Consider the following 14,692-nt stretch of genomic DNA (forward strand, 5'->3'; position numbering starts at 1 on the left):
AAAAAAATGAAACCATATTACAGTTTGTGGAGAAATTAATAGTCTTGAATGCAATACAACCTCAAATATTATGGATTTTTCCATAAAATTACATTTATATTTTTACATTGAATCATTTAGCGGACGCTTTTTTTCCAAAGCGAGAAACTTGCACAACTAACTTACTTCCGCGTTTTACTTATTACTACACTGTAATTTCCGCTAACAGCGTTCAGCTCACCTCTACATGCTGAGTTACTCATGAGAAGAACGCAGATTATTACAATGTTTTATGCCTGTCAATTAATTAAAACATTGAATCGTGTTCTCTGCATTAACCAAAATGATCTTGAACCTGCTGAAATGTTCCTATAAATATATTTTCTTTCCAGCTGTGCATTTCTGAATAATAAAAAAACTTCACTTGTAGAACGCAAGCTTCGGAGCGCACATATAAGTCTTAAGTATAGTGAGTTTAGGTAGAAGGGAGCCAGTGGTGGTTCTGTAGGCAAACATCATGTGCCTTCAATTTTACAGAAACGAGAGTATATATGAGAATATGTGCTCTCTTCTGTCCGTTAAGGACCACTCTCACTGCCGCATTCTGGGTCAGTTGCAGAGGTGTTATAGTAGGCCTACATGCTGGAAAGCCTGAATCACAATAGTTGAAATAGAGATTTTTTACCCGCATTTGGCGAGTTGGCGGGTGTTCATTCAAATTCAAACCCTGATTGTTGCTGATTATGTCCATCCGTTTATGACCACAGTGTACCCATCTTCTTCTGATGCTTCCAGCAGGATAACACATCATGTCACAAAGCTCAAATCATCTCAAACTGGTTTCTTCAACATGAACATATAGTGAATGAGTTCACTATACTCAAATGGGCTCCACATCACCAGATCTCAATCCAACAGAGCACCTCTGGGATATGGTGGAATTGGAGATTCACATTATGGATGTGCAGCCAACAAATATGCATCAACTCCAACTCGGTACCTAAAGTGACTGGTGAGTGTGTATACACACACACACACACAAGAGGAAAAGGGTGCAACAATATTATATTTGCTTACAGTAGTGGTGGTCCCCTTTTACTTTTGCACTTGTGTAAAACATTACAATAAAGCTTGAAATAATTTTTTAAGTGAGAAAATTTTGGCTTTGACCATTTCAACTTCTCTATTGTAAAAAAATAAATTAAAAAAGTTTCTATTTCAACTATTGTAATTCAGGCTTTCCAGCATATAGGCCTATAACACCTCTGCATCTGACCCAGAATGCAGCAGTGAGTGTCTTTAACGGACAGAAGAAAGCACATATGTCACCTCTCTCTCTTCATCAGTTTCTGTCAAATTGAAGGCACTGATGTTTGCCTACAGAACCACCAGAAGCTTGCGTTCTACGAGTGAAGTTTTTTTTATTATTCAGAAATGCAGTTGGAAAGAAAATATATTTATAGGAACATTTCAGCAGGTTCAAGATCATTTTGGTTAATGCAGAGAACATTCAATGTTTTAATTAATTGACAGGCATAAAAGGTTGTAATAATCTGCGTTCTTTATGTAACTCTGCATGTAGAGGTGAGCTGAACGCTGTTACCGGAAATTACCAGGGGGCCAATGTTTCATAAAAAACTGAAGCTTCCCTGGGCGCCGCCATTGATTAGCAGACCATCACCTGCTGTTAGCATTCCATTGACTCCCATTCATTTTGGCGTCACTTTGACAGCGAATAACTTTACATCTGAGGCGTTTAAAGACTCAATTTGTCCATTATTTATTTCTAAAGAAACACGAAAATGTATAAAAGGCTCCATTACCTTGTATCTTACGTTATGGCCCCGTAGAAGCAGTTTTTGTAAAAATAGGCTAACGATTGCGTCATAACCACGCGACTCTCTGTCGCACAGTAGAGAGATTACCGTATGGACAGGAGGAAAAGCTTGCGGGCAATCGGGGGGATGTGGAGGCAAAATGACAAAATAATTAATCAGAATACTTAGCAAAAGTTGCTCCTGCTCCTAGCTCATGGACACCTCCTACTCACACTCTCCGTCTCTGCAAGTTTCGGAAGGGAATGATTCAGATTTCTCTTGGCACAGCTACTAGAAGACAGACAGGTTGCTCACGTCACATCTACGTCGTCAAGCTCAGTTTGAGTCTGCGCAGTACGCTCAGCCATCAGGAAGTGAGTGCTTCTAATTGACTTAACTTTTCTCAGTTGAATCAGAGAATGTCTAATAGGAAGAGAATTGGCACTCTCTGGTTACTTCCGGTTTCTGGACTGGCTGCAGTAACACGTCTCTGTCCATGCGGGGGCGCTCGCAGGCGAGAATGAATGGAGGTCTATAGAGCTGGTAAGTCCCGCCCATCCGTAAAACCCCAAGTGGACCTCTAGGTTGAAAAATCGTCAATGCAAGTGAATATGAGAAAATAATTATTTTCTGGTCCCGTTTGAATTGTGCCATGAATGTGAACATATGTTGTCTGTGAATTTTTTATATAATTTTTCATGTTACGAGTTTGACAGTATATTGTATGATTCTTTGGCTAGCAGTTGTGGAAAAGACATAACGAGAAAGACTACATGTCGCCTATGTGACGTCACCCCATAACACATTTTCCATCCACTTGTCAAATCACGGTGCTAATGCTGCGATAATCTATGGAGACAGATCGAGATGCCTGTGTGTTTTGTACCCAAATGTCACCATTCAAAACAAATGGGCTGTTCTTTCTTCAGATTCCCGTCTGATGTAAAAACTAGTTGTAGTCCACAAAGTGCTCTCACACAAAGTCTAACCGTATCAAACTTCTACCCGCTAAATTGTAGCATTCTTCACACGAAAAATTATAGTAAAAATTCACAGACAACATATGTTCACATTCATGGCAAAATTCAAACGAGACCAGAAAATAATTATTTTCTCACATTCACTTGCATTGACGATTTTTCAACCTAGAGGTCCAGTGGGGTTAGCGGAAGGGGCGGGACTTACCAGCTCTATAGAGCTATACCCATCAAAATCCACTTTTCTCAGGATATAATTTTTTGTCTAGTAATTTGAATATTGTATTCGAAAGGAGATGCAAAGAAATTACACATTGCTGGGTGTTAGATTTTTTAGTGTCACTTATTTGCTTTAAAAAGTATTTTAAAGTGTCAATGACGTCATACACATCGTACGACCAGAGATACTGCTTTACGGCAATCCTTCAGTCACTTTGGTGCTTTCGCGCTCTGCACTTTCTTTTCTCTCGAGGCATCGACAACACAGCTGACACAGGTAAATACACGTGCTAGAAGAGTTTTTGTTTTGTTTGTTTCTGGTCCCACTTCGGATGCCACGATGCCATCAAGCGGTATCTCTGGTCGTAATCAGTCCTTCACTGACCAGTCAGCGTTCATTAGCAGAATGCTAGCGTGTTATGGGCAACAACAACTCAACCTGTAAGAAATCGAAAGGACATAAGTACTCGTTCATTCAACTTTCGACCTATAACCCATGTTGAACTTGCAAAACCTTCAATCGAATCTGAGATTTCTCAACGGCAATCGGGTGAAAGAGACCAATTTAGCCGCCTAGCCCCATAGACTCCCATTCATTTTGCACTCATGGGCGATTGCCCCCAGTGGAACTCTGGTGGAACTACAACCAAAATTCAGTACAGTAGGACTTAATAGGGAGTGGGCAGGCTCTCCGTAGACGGGCTCTGGTTGAATCCAATGGGGTCGCTGTGTCCATTTCTTTTACTGTCTATGGAAATTACAGTAGAACGCGGAAGTAAGTTAGTTGTGGACATAGACAGTATATAAACTGGACACAGCGACCCCATAGGTTTCAACGGAGAGAAGTTGAAGCACATTAGAAGCAGTCACTTCCTGATTGCCGAGCGTACTGCGCAGACTCAAACTGAGCTTGACGACGTGGATGTGACATGAGCAGCCTGCCTGACAGTTGTAAGTTTTCTAGTAGCCGTGCCAAGCGAAATCGGAACCATTCCCTTCCGAATCTCGCAGAGACGGAGAGTGTGAGTAGGAGCTGTCCATGAGCTAGGAGCAGGAGCAACGTCATGACTCTCTATGGGCTTCTCCCTTTACTTTATCGGACTTTATGCCTCCACGTCCCCCCGATTGATTGCGAGCTTCTCTTCCTGTCTCTACGGTAATTTCCAGAGAGTCGCGTGGTTATGACGCAATCGTTAGCCTACTTTTACAAAAACTGCTTCTACGGGGCCATAACGTAAGATACAAGGTAATGGAGCCTTTTATACATTGTCGTGTTTCTTTAGAAATAAACAATGGACAAATGGAGTCTTTAAACGCCTCAGATGTAAAGTTATTCGCTGTCAAAGTGACGCGAAAATGAATGGGAGTCAATGGGATGCTAACAGCAGGTGAAGGCTTGTTAGCCAATGGCGGCTCACGGGGGTACCTTCAAAATAATATGAAACCCTGACCGCCTGGTTGTAGAAAGAACTTCAGGGTGGCAAACAACTTCCTGTTGCCATTCCATTTGTCAGTACCAAGACATGCTGCTAGTATAGAGACAAAGTTGGACTACTGAAAGATGTTGGAGACCCTGGACCCAGAGCTGAGGATATATTCTCAGTCACTTAAAAATGCTATGCATGATTTTTGTTTTTAGCAATGATTTTATTCCACATAAATCCCAGAAATAGGCAATTATTTAACAAATCTATACTGACTGTGTGCTATAATTAATTTAATTGACTAAAGAATGCAGAGAAGATCATTAGATAAATAGATTTTCTTAGCTAATTTTGGCCACAGGACGCTGAGGAGATTAAAAAATAGCCACAAATAGATGCTGAAAGGTAAGAATGTAACATTTTAGTTAAATAAATGTTTGATTAACAGACTGCAGAAGGTATGTGGAAGCATTTGGACAGAGATTATTGCTGCTGAATTTATTATTAGCCTATTATTATTATTAAATAAAGTCACTCCAAGCAAAGATTAAAAATAATAATAATTAATATTCTAAATATATTTCATAGCTTTTTTTTCTCAAACGATGTACCTTTTACATTTTTCACAGCTTTTTAAGTGACTTAATTAAAAGAGTGCTGAAGAAAATAAATAGATAGCCTCTTTTTTGTTTTGTATGACGTTGTAACAATGTTTTTGTTAAAATTCACAGCATGTGTGCAAATTTTAATTTGATATCGGTGGAGTAATCACAATGTGGTGAACGTGAGTGTGAGAAACGGATCATAGTGAGTGAAATGTGTAATAGTCACTCCAGAGGGAAAGGCGGCAGTATTACACAGAATACTGGCGAAATCAAAACGTCATCTGTGTGCGACGGGTCACCGCAAACGCAGAACCTGGGTGCCAATTTAAGTTGACAGAAAAATCTTAAACAATCTGTGATGAATTTCTAAAATATCCTTTCATATTTTTACTTTTTAGTATCCATATAATGTCACTATTTTTGTGGTACAATTATTTTTTTTCGGGTAACACGATATAAACCGAAGACTAGAGGACTAGGACTAGGTCTCAGCGCGCGAATACTGAATTAAATTGTCTTTCACGTCTTGCGCTTGTACGGACGAATTCACACAGTCACTTATCATATATTATGTAAAAACGCCCGCACTCACTGCCTTTTTTTATTTTAATTTTATTTATTTATTAATGTTTATTACAAACTCTCGTGGAGACAACAGCAAAAAAACAGGCAAGGCATCAACAAAATGCAGATTTGACAATGAAAAAAATGTAAAAAAATAAAATAAGGCATTGTTCTCAAATAAATAATGTGATTACCAAATAAATTACCCCCGCACTCACTGCCGCATTCTGGGTCAGTTGCCGAGGTGTTATAGTAGGACTACATGCTTGAAAGCCTGAATCACAATAGTTGAAATAGAGAATTTTTTGGTTTTTTTACACTAGAGAAGTTGAAATGGCCCAAGCCAAAATTTTCTCACTTAAAAAATTATTTCAACAAATAACGGCATGCTTGTTCATTTTATTCGCATTGAAGCAATAGCCGATCAAGCATTTGGTTAACATAATCAGAAAATGCATTGTTATTTTCCAACATCCTATTGTTCTTTGTACTGTATTGATCTGTCCACCTAATGCACATTTTTGGTGAAAGGGATGAGTAAGGGAGGAGATTGCTGGATGACAGGATTTTGTTTGAATAAGAAATTATTCTATGAAATCCAAATTATATAGCTGTGATGTAGTAAATCTGGTTAATTTCTTCTTTTTTTTTGTTGGCCGTGGTAACTTAAAAATTTAGTAGCCAAATTGGCCGGTGGGTGAAAAGGTTCATTTCAAACCCTGGCAACAATACTAACAACACAGAAGGCTGCGGCATTTAAACGAAGATCAATTGGTTCTAATTATGCCAAGAAAAGATTCCCCACATCATTACACCACCAGCAGCCTGAACCATTGATACGAGGCAAGATATATACAAGGTGTGTGTATATATACACCCACACATACACTTTTTTCACAACATTTATGTGGTTGTCTTGGAAATATGTTAAAAGTAAGATTTTGAAAAACTGGTGTTTGTGTAGAAAAAAATACATGAAAAAAGAGTCATCTTTTTATAAATAATAATGTCATAAAGAAATGTATTAAAATGGTTTAATTTTTCAATTTATATAAAATGTTGTTAATTGTTGTTACTAATGTGATGTTAACAACACATTTAGGGGACAATAATCATGACAGCCATGTTGTAGTTTCATTTCAAACAAAAAGTGCAACAACAAAAAAGGTTTAAAAAGTGTGAATTACTGTAGTTTGAAAGTTATTGTTGAGCCCTTCACCCTTTGACCCTCATCAGCTCTCACTGTGGAGTCTGAAGCCTAAAAATGGAATGCAGCATAGGTAGACTCACTTCTGAATGTAACATCCTCAGAAAAACTTATGGAGAAAAAAACAAGATTGTAACAGGGTGAAACTTTGCATTGTTTAATAAAAATAATGCACAATAAATTTTACAATTAGAAACAAATATTGTTTTGAAATACTGTATGCTTTCCCATGTTATTTCAACTATTCAGAGGTCAGTATTGAACACTGAATTATTCAAAGGAAACGTCCATTTAAACTGCACGTTCAGTTTTAACAGAATTGTGAAACAGGCTCTGTTCTCTCCTTTTTGATGGTGCAATCTGGAGGAAGGAAACAAAACAACGGTCCATGAGAGTCCATTAGCTCAGTTGAGTTTCCTGATGACTTTATTTATATCCTCAGCTCTGGGTCCAGGGTCTCCAACATCTTTCAGTAGTCCAACTTTGTCTCTAGCAGCATGTCTTGGTACTGACAAATGGAATGGCAACAGGAAGTTGTTTGCCACCCTGAAGTTCTTTCCAGCAGAATAGATCTCATGTATAAGGTCCTCCAAACAGATGATCCCATATTGTCCTTGAGAAACAAAGAAAAGAAACATGTTCAGACTGTTCATTTTATTTACATTTTTAATTGCTATTAAGAATATGAACACTATTAGACAATCACGCCATTACAGAATATCTAAGAATTTATTTTGCCACTGTGTCTTTCAAACTTAAGTAGAGACTAAATTTACAAGCGAGTAAAAGGGATTGTGCAGTCAAGTCCAATATAGTTTGCCCCATCTTAAAAAAAATAAAATTCTTTGCAAATGGTAATTACACATTTCCTTTTCCTTGTTTAAGCTGCTCCTTAAAGTTTAATGTTATGTAGCCCAAAATGCTCAGCATCCCACTGAATGAGATGTATATACCACATCATTTACTTACCGAGATGCTTCTCTATAAGTGCATTGTCGGTCAGAGGAATCTTTCTCTTAGCAATCTTTGTCTGACCTCTTTTTAATATGAGCTCACGGACTGATTTCAAGTTGGGATACCTGTTAAAGAGATCACAATAAATCAAACCAGTACAAATCAATTAAAGAAATACACCCATTTAAATAATGAATTTAAGGGGTAATAATGGAACAACAGTAATAAAAAGTAAATTTTCACTATTATTTACCACAGGATCTCAATTTTCATCAGTTTAAATAAAAAAAAATCTGTTATAAGAGACACAAACAACAACTCTGTGACTCTGCATCAAAACCACTCCTTTCCTGGTAAATAAATAAAGTCAACGGATTTGCAACAGCGGAATGTAACTTAAATTTAAATTTAACCAAATACTTATTAAATCAATCAGAATACCAGACTGTTACCAATCAAATTTTATCATTAACAAAAGCCATCTTTACACTGAAAAGGTGGAACAAAAGCTGCATCTGAAATAGCATAAATGTTTATTTACACAGACTGTTTAATGTTACTCATAAAACACCGCCATAACTTCTGTTTCATGCCGACTTTAAAGGAACCGTATGTAAGATTGTGGCCAAAACTGGTACTGCAATCACTTTCAAATTACTGTAGAGCGGTGTATCCCCTCCCCCTCCCCCCTGACTCCTGGTTGCCTGCTAGGCTGCAGGATCCAGCAGGAACGTAGGCTGCTACAAGGAGCTTCCAATGGCAAGTGACGAGTCCTACACAGTAAGTTTTTTTTCTTCTGTTAATTATGTTTATGCTTCATGAGAGATGTTTTTCGAAGTAATTATGTATCGCAAAAATTTACTAAATGGCGATTAGCCAAATATAATCGTAAAGATGTACGCTCGTATGTGACAGTACATTGTTAGAACAGTAGCTGTTAGTCTAACTTGTAACGGTAGGTATCTGTCATTAACGTAAGTACAAGCACAAGCCTAAGTCACTATGTGTAACATATCAAAGATACAGCTATTCATTTAGCTGACGCTATAAGTGAAAGCGACCAGCTGTATTTTTTAACTTACCCTGCAGTACACGTCCATAACGCTAAAATATGTGATGTGAAAGATTACATGACATTCTACTATTTTTGGCTGTAGAACTTGCATGAAAAACAAAACGTCTCCATCTTTCAAAGGCATCTCCTATACAAATCCTTGTTTTATTTCGGACTTTGTCACGATGTATTTCGGATTCATAACGAGGTCTTTTAGGTTTCGTAACGTTAGACATTTTTTATCCGACACGTTTGTAGCTGCAGCTGTGGTTACTAGAGCAGAGCTGGCAACCCGGATGCCGAAACACTACTGACTTCGTGATTGGTAGATAGGTGGAGGGTGGGGCATCAGGCCAAAACACAACATGACAACATCAACATCAGTTGAGGGCTGCAACTTCACTTTTAAATGACAATATCCTGGCCAGACTACTGTTGTCAGTGATAAAAGTATTTGAAATGAACATGATTTCTTAATGTCTAGTGACACATCAGGGCCATTTTATGATTAATTGAAATACATTTCTTACATACGGTTCCTTTAAGTCATGTAGTGCTTTCCAGCCTTTAGTCGTTATGTGCAAAAAAGGAACATTATAATTACTCACCCCCAGGCAACATAAGGTTCCACAGTCTTAAGCATTTTTACGGAAGTCTTGTTGACTTTCACAAAGGTGCCACTGAAGATCTTTCTCAGCCTCAGCATCTGAACGACCTTCATCACTTTGGGGCTCACACCTTTGATCCTACAAGCAATCATACGGGAAAATTAAACCACCAAGCAGATGTAGAACAGTACATAATTGACCCCAAAACAAAAATTCTGTCATTTACTCACCCTCATGATGCTTCAAACCTGTATGTGTTTCTATCTTCTTGTAGAACACAAAATATATTTCTTGTAGGGTTTATTTATTTTTTTGGTCAGGTTTGAAATGGCATGAGAATGAGTCACTGATTTCAATTTTTATTTTTGGGTGAACTATAATTTTAATGTCAATGTGAACGATGCATAAGTAGAAATTACTCTCTGATGCGGGCAGCGAACACCAGACCGTTCTTCGCTGGCGGCATGGCCGGTGGAGGTCTTTCTTTGAGTCTGGCGAGTCGTGTCTCATCTCGATGCTTCCTCTTGCTGTTTATCAAAAACTCCTCTAAGCGCTTAAACTTCAAGGGAATTCCTTTTTTGTCCTGTGAAAATTTGACAATTTCAGTTTTGTTCTGAAACCATTATTGAACTATAAACAAAAACTGGTTACAAGGGAGGAATTCTCACTTTTCTCTTCTGCTGTAATGCAAGTTTGGCTTGAGTGGCTTTGATAGCCTGGTACGCTTTCCGTTTCTTGAGAAGGTTCTCAGGAACAAGCTTGATTACTCTCTCCCTTTTGAACAAGACAAAATATGAATAAATAATACACAAAAAAGTACACAAAATTAAATTATTATTCAAACTCCTCGCATCGCGATCGGCATCCGACGTAAAGTACATGCAACTCCAACTCCAATAAAGTGACGCCAAAATGAATGGGAGTCAATGGAATGCTAACAGCAGGTGATGGTCTGCTAATCAATGGTGGCGCCCAGGGAAGCTTAAATTTTTTATGAAACATTGGCCCCCTGGTTTACAGCTGAGAGAAAATGCTGTCAGTACAAATGATACTAATGGCGCTTTTCCATTACCAGCACCAGCTCAACTCGACTCGCTTTTCGCTCCGTTTTCCATTGCAGATAGTACCTCCATAGCGACGCCGCAGGAAAATGCCGTGACTTAGGGCCCTTTCACACCTACCTTGTTTGGTCCGGACTTTCGGACTTTTCAGTTTGGTCCGAAACCAAACTGCTGTTTTTTTATTCAGGATACTCCATCTGGCGCGTGCAATGATGACGCAGTGAATAGTGACGATTCTCTCTGACCAATCAGCAATCTGTCGTGTTTTCACGTCACATTTTAGTATCGCCTCAGCTCGCTTATTAGAACCTCGCCGGAGGTGGTACGAAAAAAAGTACCTGGAAGCATGTACAGGTACAACTTTTACACAGTGGAAAACCAAACAGAGTCGAGCCGAGCTGAGCTGGTACAGTGTAGTGGAAAAGCGCCATAATGCTGCATACTATAACTCTAGTGCACATAGAAAAGCTAACCTGCTGATAATCCATATAAAGAAGAATAGAATAGATCTGTGATTAATTTCTAAAATATCCTTTCATATTTTTACTTTTTAGTATCCATATGATGTCACTATTTTTGGTTTTGAAAACGAATGGATCGTTAGGTAATTTATTTCTTAACTGGCAAGTATTCAGTGAAGTGATTGATGCCCATGAGTGTTATGTTGATGTTTTTACTTCTAATATTCCATAACAATGGAACAACAATGTTTTTTTCTGATTCTGTTAACCAAATGCTTGATCGGCTATTGCTTCAATGCGAATAAAATGAACAAGCGCGCCGTTATTTGTTGCGTTATTTGTTGAAATCATTTTTTAAGTGAGAAAATTTTGGCTTGGACCATTTCAACTTCTCTAGTGTAAAAAAAAAAAAAAATCTCTATTTCAACTATTGTGATTCAGGCTATCAAGCATGTAGGCCTACTATAACACCTCTGCAACTGACCCAGAATGCGGCAGTGAGTGCGGGCGTTTTTACAGAATTTTGTGTGAATTCGTCCGTATAAGCGCAAGACGTGAAAGACAATTTAATTCAGTATTCGCGCGCTGAGGGTAAGCTGCTATCAGCTCAGATGCTCCATGTGAAAACATGTTCCACTTAATTCTCTATTCTTCGGTTTATATCGTGTTACCCGAAAAAAATAATTGTACCACAAAAATAGTGACATTATATGGATACTAAAAAGTAAAAATATGAAAGGATATTTTAGAAATTCATCACAGATCGTTTAAGATTATCAAATACGTACCCAGGTTCTGCCATCGCGTTTGCTGTGACCCGTCGCACACAAATGACGTTTTGATTTCGCCAGTATTCTGTGTAATACTGCCGCCTTTCCCTCTGGAGTGACTATTACACATTTCACTCACTAGGATCCGTTTCTCACACTCACGTTCACCACCATGTGATTACTCCACCGATATCAAATTAAAATTTGCACACATGCTGTGAATTTTAACAAAAACATTATGTTTAAAAAACATTTATTCTATTTATTTTCTTCAGCACTCTTTTTAATTAAGTCACTTAAAAAGCTGTGAAAAATGTAAAAGGTACATCGTTTGAGAAAAAAAGCTATGAAATATTTTTATAATATTAATTATTATTATTTTTAATCTTTGCTTGGAGTGACTTGGTGCCTGTTTTATGTCACTTATTTAATAATAATAATAATAATAATAATAAATTCAGCAGCAATAATCTCTGTCCAAATGCTTCCACATACCTTCTGCAGTCTGTTAATCAAACATTTATTTAACTAAAATATTACATTCTTACCTTTCAGCATCTATTTGTGGCTATTTTTTAATCTCCTCAGCGTCCTGTGGCCAAAGTTAGCTAAGAAAATCTATTTATCTAATGATCTTCTCTGCATTCTTTAGTCAATTACATTAATTATAGCACATAGTCAGTAGCATTTTTAAGTGACTGATGCTTTCAACAGGTGTTGAGTGAGAAATATAAAATGGGACATGCAGTAAAACTGTAATTGGTCATGTAAATTACCTATACTTGTTACTTGTTTCATCCTTAAAGTCGGCATGAAACAGATGTTGTGGTAGTTTTTTCTTCCTATTGTGAAATATATCAGAGCGAAAAGGTTTCTTGAACAAGAAAAAATGACTTGATTTTGTCCATCAGGAATTGATTGGATGGTTGGATTGTTATTGCTGTGATCTCATGTGAGTGACAGGTTGTCCCACCCTCACGCCAGTAAACATCACCAGACAAGATATGTTTTATTTAAAGGGATAGTTCACCCAAAAATGAAAATGTTGTCATAATTTACTCACCCTCAAATTGTTCTAAACCTGTATGAGTTTCTTTCTTCTACTGAACACAAAAGAAGATATTTTAAAGAATGTTTGTAATCAAACAGTTGATAGTAGCAATTGACTTCCATAGTAGGGAAAAAATCATATGGAAGTCAATGGGTGCCATCAACTGTTTGGTTACTGACATTCTTTAAAATATCTTTGTTTGTGTTTAACAGAAGAAAGAAACTCATACAGGTTTTGAACAACATGAGAGTGAGTGAATGATGACAACACTTTCATTTTTGGGTAAACTATCCCTTTAAGTGGGAGGGAAAGTTATTTTGAATAAAGACTGCAAGGGTATAGCTACATGAATAAAAAAATGTGCAAGGATAAATCTTAATAAATACTGCAGTATTTAAAAAAAAATACAAATAAAATAAATAAAGTGTCAATTTTGATTTCATGGTGACTTTAACTCCCTTTTCCCCCTGTGCCACTCATATTTTCCACGTGGGAAGACAAAATAAAAACACTACCTGCCACCCTATAAACCCAGCGTTATCAAACATAATCATAATAGTTTCAGATATATTTTTTTATGCATCGGAAAAGGAAACATGAGGAAAAACACAAGTCACGTGAAGTTCACAGTAAATTCAACGAAAACTTGGAGCATGATGGGCCTCCCGTCATTGTACGTTCATGCACTACGTACGCAAGTTACGCAACCCAGCGATTCCTCAATCACACACAAACCTGCCTAGCCAATCAGATCTCCAAGGCATGCGTCGTTATGCAACCGCCTCCAACTATGCCATAGAGATCAGCGCAGTCGCGTACCTTCTGCGTGACGTGAGCGATCCTCCTGTTTGTTTGTGTAGCTCGAGGATGAAAATGGCGGTGGGGAGAGATGAACGCGAGAATTAAACATACAAATGACCACTTGACTTGGATGACAGCAGCACTGCAGCTTCGCGACGGAATAAAGAAGTAGCTTATCGTCAACCAAGTGCATTTGCAACAACAAACATCCAGAATTCAACGAGGAAAAAACTGCGACCTGGATTTAAAATAGCTCCTGAAATTAGCCCGCTAACCTCGTTAGCTTAGCTAGCCTTCAACTGGAAGGTTTAACGGACACCACAGCACCACATTAACGGAATTATTCTGTCAGAGTAAGATGAGCTCCGCTTTTCTCGACTTACCTCTCAAATGCAACCTCGGTTGTAGACGCTGGGCTTGTAGAAATATTTGCATTTGACTGAATGCATAACTAATCGCTCCATCTGGCAGTATTTGCCAGAAAACATCATCCTCCAGCCTTCTCAGAGTTCAACGAGCATCTGTAAGAGAACGGACTGAAGAGGTAACTGGAATGCATTCATGTTGTGTATTTGTTGATGTTGAGCGGAGAGATCATGTGGCAGGACTGAACCAGCTAACGTTAGAGGTTACTTGCTCTGTACAGCCATAATAAACAAAAGTGCACAGAGATATGGTCTAGTTGACCAGACAGGTGGGAAAGATGTGGCGTTTACACGGACAGCTTTGAGTGATCAGAAATGCAAATGATCATTTCTACCTTTCATGCATTGAAATATAGATCCGCGATCAAAGGCTTTGAATTAGATGCGTTTCTCATTTTTCTCAGTGCTTGAAGAACAAGCTAATGTCATGTCAAGGGATTCTGACACCTCAGGTTTGACAGCGTTTGAAACTGAAGTGCTTTGATTTAGCCTAGTTGAGACTGCAGTTAGATCTTTCAATAATCTGATGAGTTTAATAAGAGGAATAGGATTTTCTGACAATATTCAGCTTCTATTATTATTATTTCTATAATAATATACGAATAATTGTTGTTATTAATAATAACAATTATATATTGTTATTTAGTAATTAATTATTATATATAATAATTAATAATAATAATAATTATATATATATATATATATATATATATAT

General features: G+C 37.7%; 2 protein-coding genes across 2 annotated transcripts in view; one reads left to right on the plus strand and one right to left on the minus strand.

Moving 5' to 3' along the window:
- Positions 1-6,928: 6,928 nt before the first annotated feature.
- rpl7l1 (ribosomal protein L7-like 1) lies at positions 6,929-11,838 on the minus strand. Its single transcript, XM_084090517.1, has 6 exons — positions 11,719-11,838; positions 10,077-10,182; positions 9,828-9,991; positions 9,409-9,546; positions 7,762-7,871; positions 6,929-7,405 (listed from the first exon to the last, which is right to left on the minus strand). Exons 1-6 carry the CDS (start codon positions 11,730-11,732, stop codon positions 7,197-7,199), a joined length of 741 nt encoding a protein of 246 aa, XP_083946643.1. The 5' UTR covers positions 11,733-11,838; the 3' UTR covers positions 6,929-7,196.
- A 1,249-nt stretch (positions 11,839-13,087) lies between these two features.
- ncoa1 (nuclear receptor coactivator 1) overlaps positions 13,088-14,692 on the plus strand; it is a 72,303-nt gene continuing 70,698 nt past the window's right edge. Inside the window, exon 1 of the mRNA XM_084090520.1 lies at positions 13,088-14,096. The gene's annotated coding sequence lies outside the window, so the exon portion shown is untranslated. The remainder of the gene's footprint in view (positions 14,097-14,692) is intronic.

The sequence above is a fragment of the Abramis brama genome (genome assembly GCF_963993115.1).
Source record: "Abramis brama genome assembly, chromosome: 18".
Classification (NCBI taxonomy): Eukaryota; Metazoa; Chordata; class Actinopteri; order Cypriniformes; family Leuciscidae; genus Abramis; species Abramis brama.

Excerpts from the sequence above, each read along its gene's own strand:
- rpl7l1 (XM_084090517.1), bottom strand. Across the intron at positions 9,547-9,827 it reads TTCGCTGCCCGCATCAGAGA|GATCAAAGGTGTGAGCCCCA; the intron begins GTAATTTCTACT and ends GATTGCTTGTAG. Across the intron at positions 7,872-9,408 it reads GAACCTTATGTTGCCTGGGG|GTATCCCAACTTGAAATCAG; the intron begins GTGAGTAATTAT and ends TCTCTTTAACAG.